The sequence below is a fragment of the Cynara cardunculus genome (assembly GCF_001531365.2).
Source record: "Cynara cardunculus var. scolymus isolate 2C chromosome LG 5, CcrdV1, whole genome shotgun sequence".
Classification (NCBI taxonomy): Eukaryota; Viridiplantae; Streptophyta; class Magnoliopsida; order Asterales; family Asteraceae; genus Cynara; species Cynara cardunculus.
In genome coordinates, this window is record NC_037532.1 from 66,688 (window position 1) to 84,701 (window position 18,014).

Consider the following 18,014-nt stretch of genomic DNA (forward strand, 5'->3'; position numbering starts at 1 on the left):
CTACAAAAAGCCCAACTAAAAACCTCTAAAGAATGAAAAAGGAGCCCAAACATGAAACATACAGGATGCGCTGATGCACGCATTGTGTGATGCATAGGTGATGCGACCACATCAGAGAGCATCATGGAATTGCTTCGCATCAACCCATCTGATGCGTTATCTCCAGCGCATCGGAGCGCATCACGCATCACAGCGCATKGTGCATTGTGCACACATTTTTAAACCAAGGTTGGGGGCAAATGCCCCCACCCCTTCCACTTGCATCTGCTACTGCTTAGTGCATTGTTTGACCCTAGCACATGTTAGCAGAAGTATTGTGCCATTTTGTCAATTATTCTTGATGCTTGAGTGGATAACTAGTTCTACATCACATTATGACTTTTTTGGGGGAGTGGGGGAGGTTAAGCGCTAGCAATGATCTTCTATTTATTTGACAGAACACAGAACTTTTAAAACAAATATATCAAAATTGCTCTTGTAAGAGGACTATGTAGACCGATAGGTAAGTTTGGTTCAGTAATTCCCTAAGGAGGAAAATATTTCCCAAAGGATGGATAAATCAYTTCCTGGCGCCGTTAGCACGATACTACATCCAACCTGCCAGGTTCCCTATGACTGTGAAGTAATGTATAGATTGTTTCTTTTAGTAAAATAGAAAATCAAGGTAAAGACGTGCAATGTTGTACATTGAATCTGTGACAGCTAAAATTGGAAATTATTRCACTTACTGTGGAACAATTTGAGCACCATTACATCCAAGGAAGGCTTCCTCAGAAATGCAAATACCTGCYGGTAGTACCAGTCTACCAAGTGAAAGTAGTGAAAAGGTCAAGTGATTGATGGGTTCAATCTTTCTAGGACTATGTGGTTGGAGAGAAAACAATGAAATATCTTCATTAAACAATACATGGATTTGCAGGCCTATAAATACACATTTACWAGATCTATTAAAACCGGAAACTATCTCTAAAGCTGTAGTTTATCGYAGAGCTAAACTAGAATCATGGTCAAATGATGGGTGAATACACCAGGARCATGAAAAGCCTATAATTCTTCTGCCCTTTTTTATAACGTGCAAAACAATTGGGATTTTCCCATTCATCATTGAAACACAAATTCAGCTCTTGCATAAACTTAACATCTCCTTATGATAAGAAGTCATGTCTTGCTCGCTTTGCTTGGWCAACCACAATTTCTTCCTTAGTTCAAACAACCTGGAAGAGTTCTCATAAGCAGAGCAAGTCTTGCAACATCCCAAATTTCCATAGCCTCTACGAACGTAAAGGGTGACGGATTCATTCTTCCATCAAATTCAACAACCATGCCATGATCAAGGAATTCTCTTAACATCATCAATGAGATGTGGGCACCTGTCAAAAGACCAAGTATGCCTCGTCCATCCAAAATCATTTTAACAGATTGAACTGATTTCAGAAAACTGCGGCCATTAAAGCAAATAACCGAAACTGCATCGCTATTAAAGAATCCACCTCCAAACTGTCTGGGATGGAACTATCGGCTGGTGTTTTGCTTGTTTCAGACAYGGTTGACATGGTCAACAGGTCAAGGAGGAAGAAAGGAAGGCTGGRAACTGGATTTCTGAATAGGAAATCCGGAAAAGACGGGAGAAGTAAGAAGAAGGCTTCAATTCTGAAATTGAGAATGAAGTGAATGGCTGCACCAGAAAAAGAAAACCCTAGAGCGCTGATAATAATGTCGTTTGGTGAGAAAGAAATGAAATTTCATGGAGTAATACATGGATTTAGAAGCCTATAAATACACCTTTAATAGCTCTCCTAAAACAGGAAACTATCTTTAAAGAATTCAGAATTTTAATTTCCAACACCTTAGTGTTAGAAAACTAAATATTTTGTTTGCTCCTTTCCAARTTTTAGGAAAACTAAACATTTTATTTGCTTCTAATTTTGACAGGCTATTATAGTTTTCACACTATCATCTGTGTTAATGTAGCTGTATAATTTTACCGTGTTTATGCAATACTCACTCTTGTTGATATAATCATATTTCATGACAGCTTTTACCTTCTATATGCATCTCTCTTTYTGCTGCTCTCTTCTTTCCTTTTGCGGCTAATAGAACAATCAAGTATTAAAATAGTTGCCATGATTACCTTGCAGCCATTGTTGGAAAATACAAAGCAGAAGCTTTCACAATTTTGCCATGTATCTGTAAGTTGCTGTTTACACCATGTTGTAAACTTTTGTGTAGGCTGTAGTTGTTCTTCTGTGTTATTCTTCCTGATTTATTTTGTAAACAGGCTGCTAATATTCTCAATATACATGATGTTCCGAACATTTGGCATGTTCCTCTTCTACTTCGGGTGTGTAAGCTTTAACAATTTTTTTGTATTCCTTTGAGATCTTTCGCATCATCTCTAAATTTTCATTGGCTTCATTCAGAACCAAAATGCTCATGAGGCAATCCTAAAACAGCTAGCACTACTCCGGTGAGCTTTTATATAAGCATTTGCTAGATCTTTCTTATAATTATATATAGAGAGAAGTATCCGGCCTTCACATTCCATTATCTTCACTGAATTGAAGGAATGGAATATGTTATAATTTTGATTCCTTGTAGAATACATACTCTTCAAAAAGAAATAGTTTATGATCATTTACAGCCTGCTATTGTCTTTTTGATGTTTTTCTTTAGTATATGTGGAATTTTGATCAAGGGCTGCAGGAAATCTGATAATCTTGTCTGTTTCAGTGTTGCCATACCTCCAAATTTGCAAGAGTGGACTAATAGGGCAGAGACTTTTGACAACCTCACTAGTTCTGTTAGTATCATCCCAAATATTCTCCTCGCTTGCATCATTATATTTTAGCTTCTGAAGAAATATTACTCTCGGCAGGTGAAGATTGCAATGGTTGGGAAATATGTTGGCCTAACAGACTCCTATTTGTCTGTTGTTAAGGTACGACTAGTGTATTTTAACTCTATGCTCAGTTTCAGACAAATAATATTATGCCTTCCATGAAATGCTAATAAATCTGAGGATGTATCTTTATTTTTTCATTGAGATATGTAATGCATATCTGGTGGTAATGCAGAATCTGAGATGATACTCTTTAGGGGGCGTTTGGTTTGATGGAATGGTTTGAGGGATTTGGATTTCGTAAAGAGATTTGGAATTGGAGGGGTTTGGATTTGGAAGGGTTTGGAATCTTCATTGTGTTTGGTTTGTAGGATTTCAAATGGAATTGGATTCCATTYTTTATAAATAATTTATAAAAACAAATTGTAAATAATTATAAAAATAATTAAATTACATTTTTATTAATTGATTATTACAAAACAAATGTTTTTAACATTTTTTAAARCATTATTATATACAGTCCTACGAAATCCCTTGAAATTACCAAGCACCCTTGAGGGATTTCAAAATCCTATGTTTGTCAGTTTGTGGGATTTCAATGAAATCCTTCAAACAAAACATGGGATTGGAATGGAATTCAATTCAAATTCCTCCAAATCCAATCCAATCCCGCAAACCGAACGGGACCTTACTTCTATTTGATTTTTAGTATAAATAGGGAGGATGGAGGGAGTGGGAGGCAGGCAGAATATTAGTGATTCATATGGAAGAGTTCTAGCCTCTTGAATGCTAGAGTTTTCCATTCAAGTAACCATCCGATTAATTTGTCTCCATCTTCATTTTTAGTTCGTTACTGATTTGGATTCCAGTTCATAACATGATCCTTTTGAGAGTGTTTCTGTATATCACTAGTTCCACTTTTAAGACCAAAATTCTTAGCATGCATCTTTTTATATTRCCCTCCTGCATCATTGTGGGAACYTTTTCCTTGACCGTACTGGAAACATCCTTTACACATGGTAATATGGTATAATATTTATTCAAAACGATTACATTGCTGCAATTAAACTATAAGGAATTTGTTTCTTTAGRGTTAAACTGTGGAGTGGACTCGTACTGAATTCGACTAATGTTTTATAAACTTGAAATGTAGGCCCTTCTTCATGCCTGCATAGCATGTTTGTTGAAACCCTCCATTGAATGGATTGCAGCTTCTGATCTTGAAGATGAAAGTGCCAAATTGGTATGAAGCCCCTATTACTTCCATCAGCGATCAGCCTAGATACTTCTATAGTTCTATTTAATCCCTATTTAAGTTTTTACTTCTTAACTTTGTATTCGTTTGCAGACACCAGAAGTTCATACCAAGGCCTGGGAGACACTAAGGGTAAATTTCATACGACAACCAACTCTGTGTTTTGAATATTCATAATGCATATTGATCATCATTTCATTTTGAATATAACTTGATATCTCTGGGTTTATTTGTGGTTATAATGTGCACATTTTTGCGAGAAAAACAAATCTGATTTCTCACATAGAGTATTAGGATTACAATCCCTATTTAAGCATCGACCAGATTAGGAAGTCACAACTACTTCCTTTATTCTAGGAACCTAACTCAAATCAAACTATTAGTAAATAATGCTATTTTATCTGGGTGCATAAAAACAAAAATACTTAWATCTAGTACTTATCCAATAGAACAAAAGACTCCATATAGGACTCTAGCTAATTATAATTCAGCACTCCCCCTCAAGCAGGTTGTACAAATATACATGCCTAGCTTGCCCTTTGAAGGGATTTATCAAGATTTGAGCATTTTGATGTCGGAGAGGTGTGTAGACAAGTTGCATGACTTCATTTTTAATTCTCTCTGAAATAGAATGTTGGTCAATCTCTATTTGCTTGGTTCGATCATGATGAACTGGATTCTTAGCAATGCTAATAGCTACTTTGTTATCACACATCATTCGTATTGGTAGTTGGCTACCTACAAATCATTTAGGACTTTCTGAATTCACATTCTCTTACACATTCCAAGAGCTACTTTAGCCTCAACACTACTTGATACAAGAACTTGCTTCTTACTTTTCATTTCACTAGGTTACTTCATACATAGGTACAATACCRCAAGGTAGAATGCTGTGAGGTATATCCGACCCAATTTGCATCCATGTAGACTTCTATTTCTCTTTTTTTTTTTCTTTTTCTTGAAGAGTAGACCATTTTAACGATTTCCTTTTCAAATACCTCATAATTCTTATCACAACTTTCATATGTGCTTTAGTAGGATTATTAGTGAATTGACTAACCTTGTCTAGTCAAGGGTGRGCCAAGTAGATTCCTTCTCCACTAGGCGTTGATATCTACCCATGTCAACCGGTATACTTTCTTTTTGGATCCAAATTTGTTGCAGGAATTRAGTTTTGGTTAGCTTACAACCCAACATTTGCATTTCTTCCAAATTGGAGTTTGGGTTGGTTTGTCGATGGATGTGAATAAAAGTAGTACATCTGAATACCTTGAGAGGGACATTAGAGGATACAAATTGGAAATGAAGAAAGTGTTAATGTAGGGCTTGTTGAGGTGTTTAAAACTTAAGAACTCGAGATGCATTATGTTTATGAGGTCAGTGTTGTGAGGAACCAAAAGGTCATTGGTCTGGCGGTACCCGGGTTATCTGCAGAGCCCAACCTCCTTGAAGGTCAAGAGTTCAAATCCAACCAAAGGTGAGGATTGCTTGTGAATTTTCCATRTATAAAATATTATATACTTCAAAAAGAAGTTGCTATGTGGACAACTTTCCCCCTATAATGTCTAGGAACACAATTAGAAAAAAGTAAGGATCGAGCTACCACAAGTAGATGCCGATTATTTCCTTCTGCCACTTTGTTATGCTGAGGAGTGTCGACACATGAAATTATATGGATAATACACCCATTAGACCATTACTATTCCCCAACATTCCCTTTTCCATACCCATTATAACCAAGCCCCCCAAGATTTTCCCTCTTTTATTAGTGCTTGAACTTGTGCTTTAAATAAACTAGTCAGACACGTTTTTAYGTCAGCGATGGGTTACAAATTTCTTATTACTGGGTTATTATATGTGAAACTAAATATTATTATTATCCAGAATGCAGCATGCGTTTTGATTCCTGGTGGATTTGGAGATCGTGGTGTGAAGGGAATGATACTAGCTGCCAAGTATGCCCGAGAGAATAAAGTTCCATATCTTGGCATTTGTTTAGGAATGCAGATATCTGTAATTGAGATTTCTAGATCTGTAAGTTGTTTTTCTATAAATATAAACTCCTCCAGTCTCCAAATAGGTGTCCACATTTCTATTTAGTTTGCCCGTAAATAAGTGTCCACTTTCAAAATATAAATGCCTACTCTCCRATTCTACCCTTAATTTTGAGATGGAGAAATTAATTATTCCATATATTATTAAAGGTAAAATTGTCATTTAGTTGATTAAAAAGTGTAATAATTACACAGTTCTAAAAAATGTGTGCTTTTTTCATTGTGGATATTTATTTTGGGAGAGGGAGGATAACTGGTGTTATCTGTTTCCTACCATTTGTCATACAACTTTTAGTTCAAATATAATATATTTTTAGTTAAATTAATTCATCCAGGTCTTGGGCTGGAAAGGGGCAAATAGTACTGAATTTGATGAGCATGCACCCAATCCTGTWGTAATTTTCATGCCAGAGGTATTTCTGCTTGCTTATATTTGACAAGCTTTTGTTTGAGATGTATGTGGGATATCATCTTTCTTTTTTCTATGCATTTAAATTCAGGGTTCAAGAACACACATGGGAAGCACAATGAGACTTGGCTCTCGAAGAACTTTACTGCAGAGCTCTGATTGTATCACCGCAAAACTGTATGAGATTCTAACCTCAAATTCTAGCTATTGAAATACCTAGGGGACATATCACCATGAAACYGCACCTTTTTTTGGGTATATTGTTTGTTGGAATTGGACCAACTAAGGTATCTACTCAAGTGCTTTCCAGAAGAGAAAAGGAGACCCAACCAAGTGAACTGACTTTGTTTCCATGTTAAACATATTAAAACTTTAGCTATGACCTAGGAAGCACCAATGCTTGAGTTTCTGCATCAAGTATGAATCAGGTGAAGGTGCGGCTGGATATATGCCGGATGCACCCACTGGTTGTGGCTGGATATATGCCGGATGCACCCACTGGTTGCGGCTTGGCTCTTTTTGTTAGATTTAGGATCATCTTTTTTTTTTTTAATTAACCTGGATATCCAACCCGCTATGCGAGCTGACTAATCCCAGGGCGACCACCTGCTTTGCAGATAGCCCGGAGTCCCCACATTTGAACCTCCATGGCCACAAGGGGATTTTTATTCCTCCTTGGATTTGAACCTGAGACCTCCTGGTACTTTTGACCTTTGGAGCCAAGCTCAAACCAATGAGGCACCACCCTTGTGGTTTAGGATAATMTTTTTGTTGTTTCAAGGTTTTGAATACGTCCAGGTCCCAGAAGAAACAGAATACTTCAAATACTAGGGCATCTTATATGCATGCAATGYACAAGAATCTACGTTTAGGCCATTTAATCAACTGCTTAATCAGCCACATAGGTAAAGTGCGTCTCCCGTTGCTTGATTACCAAAAATTTCCAAGTTMATCATTTCAAAAGCCCAAGCAGCAAGGTGGTTGGGGATTAATTGGGGTTTTGTCTATTAGCCATATCTGTTATACTGCAGATCTTAGTATTTATGAAAATGTCAAACCAAAGCACTTGATACACCATTCTTTTCTATCCTTTTTAGACCATGAAAACATAGTGAGAATAGGCATGCAACGGGGCGGGGATGGGGCAGGTTTTGTAATCCCCGGCCCCGGTCCCCGGCGGGTACAGGGATTATCATCCCGTCCCCGGTCAAATCTCTAGCAATCCTCGGTCAAATCTCTAGCAATCCCGGTCAATCCCCGGTCAAACCCCATAAATGGTATTCTTTAGTTTGATTCTACCGGGGATCCCCGGCCCCGGGACCCGTTTTAGCGGGGAATCCCCGTCCCCGTTCAGGTCGGGTGAACCGGGTTCCCCACCGGGTCGGGGTAAATCACCATCCCTAAGTGATAAGTGTGGGAGATAATGCTTCATTTTGGATASTGAGAACACCATATTGCATTCGTACAAATTGATTTGGTTTAATGTAAGATATCCCACGTTCTTGGATTTTGTTTAATGTACTATATCCCATGTTCTTGAATTTGGTTTAATGTAAGCACCTGATACACCATCCATCCTTTTTAGACCATGACAACATGGTGAGAAGTGTGGGATATAATGCTTCAATTTGGATACTGAGAACACCATGTCATATTATATTGCATTCTTATGAATTGATGGTTTAGTGTAAGGTATCCCATGTTCTTGGATTTGGTTTAATGTAAGATAACCAATGTGCTGCAGTATCCTTGACTATGTAAATATATTTCATAAAGGATTGCAAGCCACCCATGAGCTCCTGAAATTACCAGCAGTTATGGCCTTCTTTACCTAATTCCATGTAATCTCCATATATCCTGATCGTTACCTYGTTCTTTGGGGATCTAAGTCATTTTCTTGGGGCTCAGAACCTTTGATGAAGCTGAGCCATGGGTGAAGTATTTCTCGTAACATGTTCGAGTATGTAATTCTTTAGATCCAAATTCCAATATATGCACTTATGTAAGAGATCATGTTTTTTAATTTATTTTATGGTATTGAGAAAGAAGGAAAGATTATTAGATCTCGAAATAGCAGTTGTAGCTTCCATTAGGAACCATAGGTAACTCTTATATAGAAGTGACCCTCAGGAGGTTGCTTAGTTGTTGAATCTTGATGCATATTTCGTTTTTCTAGTCTCAGAGGSCTCATTACCTACATGTAGTGATGCTTCTGTCGCATACAGACACTCCAAGTGGATTAGTTTTTGTATGTAAGCCTTGACCAAGAATGTGATTGGAGATGTTCATGACTTAGGCATCTGTGGTGGAGACCCCTATCACATTTAAAGGCAAAGTTGTCAGAGAGAAGATTGATGTATCTGATTAGCTTTTTTATGTTATTAATGGAACTTCAATCATAGCACAGATGATGTTCAATTTTGTTGGCTTGTATAGAGTTGAAAACCCCTGCAGAAGGCTCATATCAAATATCAGAAGAAWCGTTTTCTGTTTGCTTATTATGTTCAATTTTCTGCCAGGTATCACAATCCAGAGTATGTGGACGAGCGACATCGACATCGCTACGAGGTTAGTCATGGACTTCGTGGGTGCAAGGAATGAGGTTGATCATTATAAGATCACATGTTTGAGAAGGTTTTTCATTCTCATGTAGGTGAATCCTGAGGTGGTTGAACATTTAGAAAAAACGGGCTTAAGATTTGTCGGGAAGGATGAAAGTGGTCAACGGATGGAGGTTTGTTCTTTTATGGGCTCTTGATCTTGCCCATACTTTATATCCTTGAATATCATCAATGCGAAATGAGCTGCATTATGAGATAGAATTGAATTTAGATGAAAATTATGGTTTTATTATGTTTATCTATTTAGGCTCCTTAACCATGTGATTTACTACGTATTTGGATTTCAGGTCCTACCTTGGTGATAACACATGTTCTTTGAACCCTAAACATTTATAAAGTTGTCCTATATAAAAAATTGTAATGATTTTCATCTTGGGACGTCTAATATTTAATGTGATGGTGATTTTTTGTGGTCAAAATTTCAAGCTAAAGTTATGTATTTGGCAAACGAAATAATTTCAAATATTTATGATGTTTATTTTTCATTTTCAAGATGCACCTATGTTTGTCATGACAGAGGTAATCCTTATACATTTAATTATAGGCATTAGTTGAACCCTATTTATTAAACCATATACTCCGTCGAGTGTTGCTATCTTACAACCTGGGAGAGGCATCTATACCACTATTGACAATAGCCTTAACTTATAAGAGACTTATCTTCTGTTCCAGCGCCATCACTTCAATGGGTCAAGCTTTTCAGTTCTGTTGCCTGCCAAGACTTATTTTGTTCCAACGCCATCACCTCAATGGGTCAAGCTTTTCAGTTCTGTTGCCTCCCATGGTCCTTGCAATCTCTACCTATTTTTTCTGGTTTGGCCAAWTATTCTTTGTGAAAGTTCTGTGGTCTACTTTTGAATTTTAAGCAAGTCCATTCTCAGTTTACAAATTCTTGAGACATCGTCAGTTTGCAAATTTAAGAAATTTTAGGGGTTCATTTGAAATCTAGCTCTGGGCCTGGGGACTATCTTGAAGCTTATGAAAGTTGAGGGACCGTTAACCATAGAAGAAAATATGTTTGGGTTATATTCTTTGCAATTTCTTGAAAACTCGGATCATTTTGCAAAACCATAAAGTTCAAGGAYTGTTTCAAAAACGCGGTGTACAATTATGAATACTCTGGAAATCCAATTCAGCCATCAAGCTATGTTCAAAGATTTATCTGAAGGGTTAAAAAACAATCATCTAAGTCCTTGACCGTGTAATCTTTTTTGGTGCTCTTATCACTTGGTTGTTCATCTCTTTGGCTCTGGCTTGGTATCCGATCTATCCCATTATCTTCAACATCGKAGGTCCTGTAGCGTCCCTTCCAAGTCATTCTGTAGTCTTTCCTATGTTTCTGGTGTTCATCTTAAGCATGAGAAGTGAAGGGGGTTGTTCATTTGTTGCCCATCTTGTTGCACCCAACGAAGAATTTGTCGACGTGATCTGTGCCGCTACCTGCAGGATATGTTAGTATGCTTAATTGCTGTGCCAATTCACTTTCAAGCATACCTTTTATGTTGGCAATTTTCAGTAGGATTCTACACAGAGTGACCTGAATCTGTTGGAATTTTGAATGAGATTTCTTTAAGTGGAAAATAGAAGAGCCTGGTGGAGGATGGTGTTATTCTTTTTTCTTTGTCAATTTCAGTTTCATTTAAAAGTTCAATCTTTCTTTTCAATTTGGAAAGGTCTGATAATTCTCTCCGACTTCAGAGGAAGTGCTTGGAGATAGCAATTGAATCAGATTAACAAATTGGGTGCTATTATGTGTGGTATGTCATATATCCATGGTCTCCATCAATTTGACACATTAAGCATTTGCAAATTGAATGGAGAAATCAAGAAATGAATTTTCCAGAATTAAGTTTTTTGCCTATCAGTTTGTCAATGATCTTTCTTTCACTTGGCAGAGCAAGTTATAATTTGAATGTACGACTACCATTGTTGGAGAAAATCTAATTCACCATCCATGCAAAAAAAAGGAACTTGAATCAAGGRTGTTAAAAACCCTGACCTGTCTCCATCCTTGCTGAATTTTGTTTGCTAGTTTATTCATAGATCGGTGCATGTTAAGTTCTTATTGGCGCTTGCTAAATTACGCCACTTGTCTATAGCAAGTGAACTCTTATTATTATTGTTACTGTTCATGATAATTATTATTATTGGAATTTCCTAAAGAAGAACTCTTCTTATGTTATGCAGATTTTAGAACTTGCAAGCCATCCATTYTATGTGGGGGTACAGTTTCATCCTGAATATAAATCACGGCCTGGAAAGCCATCAGCCCTATTTTTAGGTATTTGCAATCACTTCTGGTGTTTTACCTTCGAATTTGGAATATTTATGATGGTTCAGAGATGAGCCTACTCTTGCTGCTTTCAAACAAACTTCTGGAGTTCCTTACTTTTCTTCGTTATATCTTTTATAATGCCTTCCTGTATGTTATTTTTTTTAATAAGATGGAGGTTGGCATAGGGCCTAGAGGAATAGAAGGGGATTTTCTTCTCTTCAGGTTTCTATGAACTTATCTACTGATGATTTGTCTACAATCTGCAGACAGATCGAACACATGTTCACATGGTTATAGATGAATTACATTTTTCAGTTTGTGTACATTTAAACCAAATCATTCTAGCCTTGTCACTGAGGAGCTTAGGATGCACACMAAGTAGGTTCCTTGACATTAATATGGTAGTTGACTAAAATTGRAACAAATAACCAAAAGAACAAAATGAGAAAACAAAGAACCAAGAGTGGTTTAATAAACCTAGCTGCCACATGCAACACTTGATAATTTCTATGACTCCTTTTGTCTGTGAAACTGGGTACCTGGCTAAAACTATATTTTGCTGCAGGTCTTATATTAGCAGCAACAGGGCAGTTGGAAGCATATGTGAAGACACATCAGAACGGATCTATTTAATTACTACCGAGGTATTTTCAGGGCAGGTACTAAGGTTTTGAAAGAAGTAACAAGCATCTTATAATCTGCCAAGGGTTTTTGATTGATACATTTGATACTTTCCTTTCTTGAACAGGTTGGATTTATTTATGAAATCCTAACTGATGCAGAGCTAAATGTCTTGTTATAAAAGGTCTTAATTTAACAGTGATCAACACATGTAGACTTGAAGGTTTATATGTTTTGTTGCAGGGAAACAAGGTTTTGTGTTTTGGGAATGATCAAGTTTAGGAGCAGGAAGTGGAAGATGCATGCATATATACAGATACAATGAACAGGGACAAGCAAGACACAAGGAGCTTTGCAACAATGTTTTAAATGTGGAATTGGACCAACGTTGATTAGTTTTGGGTCTTTTATTGACATAGTTGATGTTTCCACCTCTTACTTTGTTTCAAGTCAAGGGAAAGCTGTTCTACAAACACTAAGTTAATTTATTCAGACCTCTCTCTCTCTCTCTCTCTCTCTCTCTCTCTCTCTTCCATATGTTATATATACAAGAGAGAGGGAGGTTCAAACAAGAATAATAACCAAATAAGAGAACAAGAAAACGGCCAAATCATGTACAAAATAATGTGATTTTACACTAACAGTTAATGCAAGGTTGTGCGGGCGACGTGTCTTGCGACCTTAGATTGTGGCTAAGGTCGCCTGAATCAAATGTGATTTAAGTGTAAAATCACATGTGATTCGAAAGTTTTATAAATTATTTTATTTGGTCACTTTTCTCGTATGAACCCGACTTTTGGGGTTAATTTAAATAAAAATGCCAAATATCGTGAGAATAAAAAAGAAGGGTTATATGTGGGTCCATTGAAAAAAGTTTGAAAAGTCTATTTGAAGATGCATATGTGAATCTATGTTATAGATTATTCATAAAGGTTCATATATGCATCTTTAAATGGATTTTTTTAATAATTTACATATCAACATTTCTTTTTACATTCTCACGATATTARCGTTCTTATTTAGACCTACCACCATATAGGGTTGAGTTCTTGTGAGAAATTAACCTATAAATTACGCAACTGTTYACATAACATATGTAAAAGAAGCCTTATATTGTGTGGAAGGTTTAATCACCAGTTTTTCAAAATATTACACACAGTATAAGGGTATTTCCCTTGTTGTCAAGGAAAATACTCTCATGTGGTTCAAAATCTAATCATAAATAGGAGGGTTTAAATGTAAAGAGTTTGAGAAAGTGGGAAAGAATGCATTCATATGTAAATAATTGGTTGAATGGCAGGTAAGTTMTGAGATCATGTGCATTTTGAGACATGAAAGCCTTTTCCAAACCATCATCACAAGGGTAGATGAGTTGCAGAATTTTGTTATTGCATAAGAAGAATGTTTTAAGATTTTGTTGTTTGCAATTTCAAAAACAGAAACCCAGCGACCTCTGTTAAGTTGCTTTTTATTTATTATATATTTATCTTTTGGCTGTTTGGTTATTCCCAAGTGAAAATTTCAATAAATGCAACAGCAAATATGAAGAGTTGTATACATATATATATAAGATATATAATGATGGTCTTTTATTTGAAACAATGCCGTGCGAGTATCATGTAAACAAAAAAAGCTGCAAGCTGTRGCTATATATGACATGAGTGATAAATATGCATGGTTTTTGTATACATTAATTAATTATAAAGCAAAAAGATGTATAGTAGGCTATATATGCAGCTAGTCGYTACTTGTTCTTCTTCTTGTTGGGTTGAATTGCCTTTGAAGCTTAAGCTGCTCATAGAAGTTGGCTATGAACTGTTCAGCTTTGAGATCAATCCCAATCCCATCTTCTATTTGGTCTTCTTCTGCTTCATCTTGTCCATTCCCTATCAGAAAACTGTTTCTGGGTTGGTAGTCATCATCATCATCATCATCATCAAAGTCAAACATATGATCATTAGAATGAGGATTGATGCAGGGGATGTGAGGCAATCGGAAGCGCATTGAGTTGGGACGGTGCATCCTGATATGGATCATAGGAGTTGCATCAAAAGACAGCTGACGGTCACCGTATTGGAGGGCACCATTACCTTTACTGCCATTGTGGGAATGATTGAGAAAATGAAGATCAAGCCTTTTCTTTAGATCAAGGAAGACTCCACCTTTTCTAGTCCACAACAAGGCTAACCTGAGTATGTTCCAAGCTCTACCTGATTTTGATCTCTGCATTTTCTGTCTACTAATTGAATTGGAAGGAAATGTTGTTGTTGTTGTTGTTGTTGAGGACGATGGTATTGGTTATTTGCCTAGCTTATTGGGGGTATATATATATATGTATTATTTGGAAAATTTCATTGTAATTGATAGGCAATATGAGTGAAATATAAGTGGGTGAATGAGGCGGTGTAGGACTGGAGAGCGTGTCGGGTATACGGCTGTACGCGGTCCACCTCCTTTCTGTTGACAGCACAGCACTATTCTTTTTCTTGTGAAATAAAAACCAATTCAATTAATTGTTTTTTTATTATAATAATAATAATAATAATAATAAATAAGTGTAAAAATAATTGTTAATGATTAGAAGAAGGGATATCTGTACTTGGTCCCTCTCTCTTAACAACGTACAAACCGGATGTAAAGACTTTTGGGCAATCATTTTGTTMGTTAATTATTGATAAAACACTTTCCTTCCCTCCTTCCTTGTAATAATGATTCTTGTACAGAACATTTGTTTATTGCTAAACAAACACACACAGATACATACACACACAAGATTGATGTTTGGGATGGTTGAGCTAATTAAAAGTTGCCATTTTCTAAAAMTTAATCTTATTAGATTTGATAAATTAATAATAGTGATGTCTCATGACATGTATTTGTAAGTTGATGYACATACATTTCTTCTATCGACGAACAAAATTAAAGTCAAGTGGAGAAATGGTGTACATGAGAATTCGAAGCTACTGTCCAGTTGTTTTTCAACCGATAATATATAATAGGAGAGAGTGCATGGTGTATAAATTTTAATAATGACAAACAGGGTGTGACTTGAAAACCACTCAGAAGCCAACAAATTTGAAACATAAAATACTTGGGAATACATAACCATTGACTCCCCAAATTCATACATACATATATATATACATACATACATATATATATATATATACATACATACATATATATATATATATATACATATGATTTCATTGCGAGTGATTTAATTGTACGTAACAAGTGTCTGTTTATTAATTCTCATCAAACAGACATAGAAATAGCATGGTTTATTAACCAGCTAGCTGTGCCTGTGCCTGTGCCTGTGATGAATGAAAATCACAATACCATTTGCTGCTAGTAGTTTGTTAATTTGCAAGTTGAGGAGCCAACTGTTCTATTGTTTTTCATAGCACCTGTTTAATTTCTTCAATTAAAACCTACSTAAATAACTCTACTTGCCTTTTCTTTCTTCCCTTCTTAATTAATCTAAATAACAGGGATTTCTTCTTCTTTTGATATTATAAATAACCACATATATATATATATATACTGCTACTACTACTTTTGGCTAACTAATTAATAGACCTTATATAAACCAACCCTTGACATCATTTACTAACTAATCCACCCGAATTCTGAAGTCTTTTTTTTCAGCCTTAACTCATCCGAACTCTGAAGTTTTTTTTTTCCAGACTTAGAAGTCTGAACTCTGATTTAATGGGATTGATTTTATACTTCAGAGTTATTTCAAGAGTACAAGTCTGAAGAGTCATTCTTTAGAGTTTTATTTCAGAGTTATTCMCAGAGTAGAAGTCTGAAGAGTCATTCTTCAGAGTTAGCTCACCCAAACTCTGTAGTCTTCTTTTCCAGACRGAGCACGATGCAGARCTTCTGGCTTGCCTATACAGAGCTCTGAAGTCTAAAAAGTTTTACTTTAGAGTAATTTCAARAGTACAAGTYTTGTAATAAACTTATCTAGACTTTGAAGATAAGTCTTTAAGACTTAGTCTTGTAAGCCAGAGCCCCTCTGGTTAGTCTGACTTTTGGATGGCTTTGCTTTTGGTTGTTTATTTGAACCTTGGAAAAATACTCCAATCCACCATAAAGGAACCAGAGGGGCTCTAGTCGATCTTTATGTTTAACCAGAGGGTCTCTGGTTGTAATTGGAACACAAATTCTGTAAGTATTTTACATTTTTTTGTCCAAGAGGCTCTAGATAGACGATGCTGACCAGAGGGGCTTTGGCCTTGCTTTTGGATTGGTGAGTCCATAGGGGCTCTGGTCCTTAAGGACCAGAGGAGCTCTGGGTACTTGCTCTGTATGATGCAAACTTTATCATGGGGTATTTTTCAAAGATATTTGGTATTTGAATAACTTTGAACTCAAGGTCTTCAGATTTGATGCATACGCTCTTCTAAATTTAAATTCAATTTATTGATATAGTTTCATTTCTAAATTCAATTTTATTATAGAGTTAACTTCATTTTAACTAATTATTGATACAGTTTCATTTCTAAATTCAAGTCTGAAGAGTCGTTCTTCAAAGTTATTTCAATAATACAAGTCTAAAGTCATCTTTCAGAGTTTTACTACAAGTCTGAAGTCATTCTTCAGAGTTCTACTTCAAAATTATTTCAAAAGTACAAGTCTGAAGAGTCATTTTAAAGAGTTAGCTCACCCACACTCTGAAGTCTGCTTTTTCAGACTTAGCTCACCCAAACTCTAGAGTCTGAACTCTTAAGTCTTCTTTTTTAGATTTAGGAGTCTGAACTCTTAAGTCTTCTTTTTTAAACTTAGGAGTCTGAACTCTGAAGTCTTTTTTTAGATTTAGAAAAAGACTGAAGTTTTCTTTTTCAGACTTAGGAGTCTGAACTTTGAAGTCTTTTTTTAGACTTAGAAAAAGACTGAGGGCTTCTTTTTCAGACTTAGAAGTCTGAACTCTGAAGTCTTTTACTAGTCTGAAGAGTCATTTTTCAGAGTTAGCTCACCCGAATTCTGAAGTCTTCTTTTTCAGACTTAGCTCACCCGAACTCTGAAGTCTGAAGTCTTTTTTTTTAAGACTTAGAAGTATGAACTATGATTTAGTGGGATTGATTTTATACTCCAGAGTTATTTCAAGAGTACAAGTCTGAAGAGTCATTCTTCAGAGTTTTACTTCAGAGTTATTTCTAGTGTACAAGTCTAAAGAGTCATGCTTCAGAGTTAGCTCACCCGAACTCTGAAATCTTCTTTTCCAAACGGGACACTATGCAGCGCACCATGCAAAGCCTTTGCATAGTGCATGCAGAGCTTTTGACTTGCMTATACAGAGCTATGAAGTCTTAAGAGTTTTACTTCAGGGTTATTTAAATAGTACAAGTCTAAAGGGCCCTTATAAATTTACTTCTAAGTTTAAATTTTATTTCTAAATTTAATTTTATTCTAGGGTTAACTTCATTTTAACTAATTATTGATATAGTTTCATTTATAAATTCAAGTCTGAATAGTCATTTTTCAGAGTTATACTTCAAAGTTATTTCAAGCGTACAAGTCTGAAGTAGCATCGTATTTTCGATGATTATTCATATCTGTAAGATAAGTTCCTGACATGATTTAATCTTTTCAAATTACCCCATGTAATACACGGGATCGAACCTGGTAYGTTGTTTATAGACAATTAACCTTTTGGCTTTTGTGTCGATCATTATGTATCCCGTTCTTCAAGTATAGTTTTCGTCATAAGATGTGGTCCGACTCCGAACACTTCTTGTGTTTAGGTCCCTAGTAAGCATAATTSGTAAACTATGCAATAGCTAGTAGTTTATATTTATGTAAATATTAATTGAATTTTATTAACAATTAACCAAGGCTGATGAATGCACATTAAACCAATGTGGTAGAATATCCATCTGTCAGGTTTAACTCCAGAAGTTTATCAGAGCTGATTTGTTGCGGTCACAGTTT

The 18,014-nt window shown here is 36.0% G+C and overlaps 2 protein-coding genes across 4 annotated transcripts in view; one reads left to right on the top strand and one right to left on the bottom strand.

Moving 5' to 3' along the window:
• The window catches only part of LOC112512038 (CTP synthase), a 17,130-nt gene extending 4,561 nt beyond the window's left edge, over positions 1-12,569 (top strand). The window contains exons 9-23 of one of the 3 annotated variants that reach the window (XR_003069192.1): positions 2,139-2,189; positions 2,279-2,341; positions 2,421-2,467; positions 2,731-2,800; positions 2,876-2,938; positions 3,993-4,082; positions 4,188-4,226; positions 5,979-6,128; positions 6,484-6,561; positions 6,650-6,734; positions 9,077-9,125; positions 9,211-9,291; positions 11,366-11,459; positions 12,019-12,097; positions 12,318-12,569. Coding sequence is in view for 1 of the 3 variants with exons in the window: in XM_025117827.1 (XP_024973595.1) it covers positions 2,139-2,189; positions 2,279-2,341; positions 2,421-2,467; positions 2,731-2,800; positions 2,876-2,938; positions 3,993-4,082; positions 4,188-4,226; positions 5,979-6,128; positions 6,484-6,561; positions 6,649-6,734; positions 9,077-9,125; positions 9,211-9,291; positions 11,366-11,459; positions 12,019-12,086 (1,029 nt within the window). In the remaining 2 variants the exon portion in view is untranslated. Of the gene's footprint in view, positions 1-2,138; positions 2,190-2,278; positions 2,342-2,420; positions 2,468-2,730; positions 2,801-2,875; positions 2,939-3,992; positions 4,083-4,187; positions 4,227-5,978; positions 6,129-6,483; positions 6,562-6,648; positions 6,735-9,076; positions 9,126-9,210; positions 9,292-11,365; positions 11,460-12,018; positions 12,113-12,317 lie in introns of all 3 variants that reach the window. The other 2 variants (XM_025117827.1, XR_003069191.1) reach the window with 2 other exon arrangements.
• A 1,072-nt stretch (positions 12,570-13,641) lies between these two features.
• LOC112512636 lies at positions 13,642-14,492 on the bottom strand. The gene has a single exon (XM_025118699.1). It carries the CDS (start codon positions 14,301-14,303, stop codon positions 13,812-13,814), a length of 492 nt encoding a protein of 163 aa, XP_024974467.1. The 5' UTR covers positions 14,304-14,492; the 3' UTR covers positions 13,642-13,811.
• Between the last annotated feature and the right edge of the window lie 3,522 nt (positions 14,493-18,014).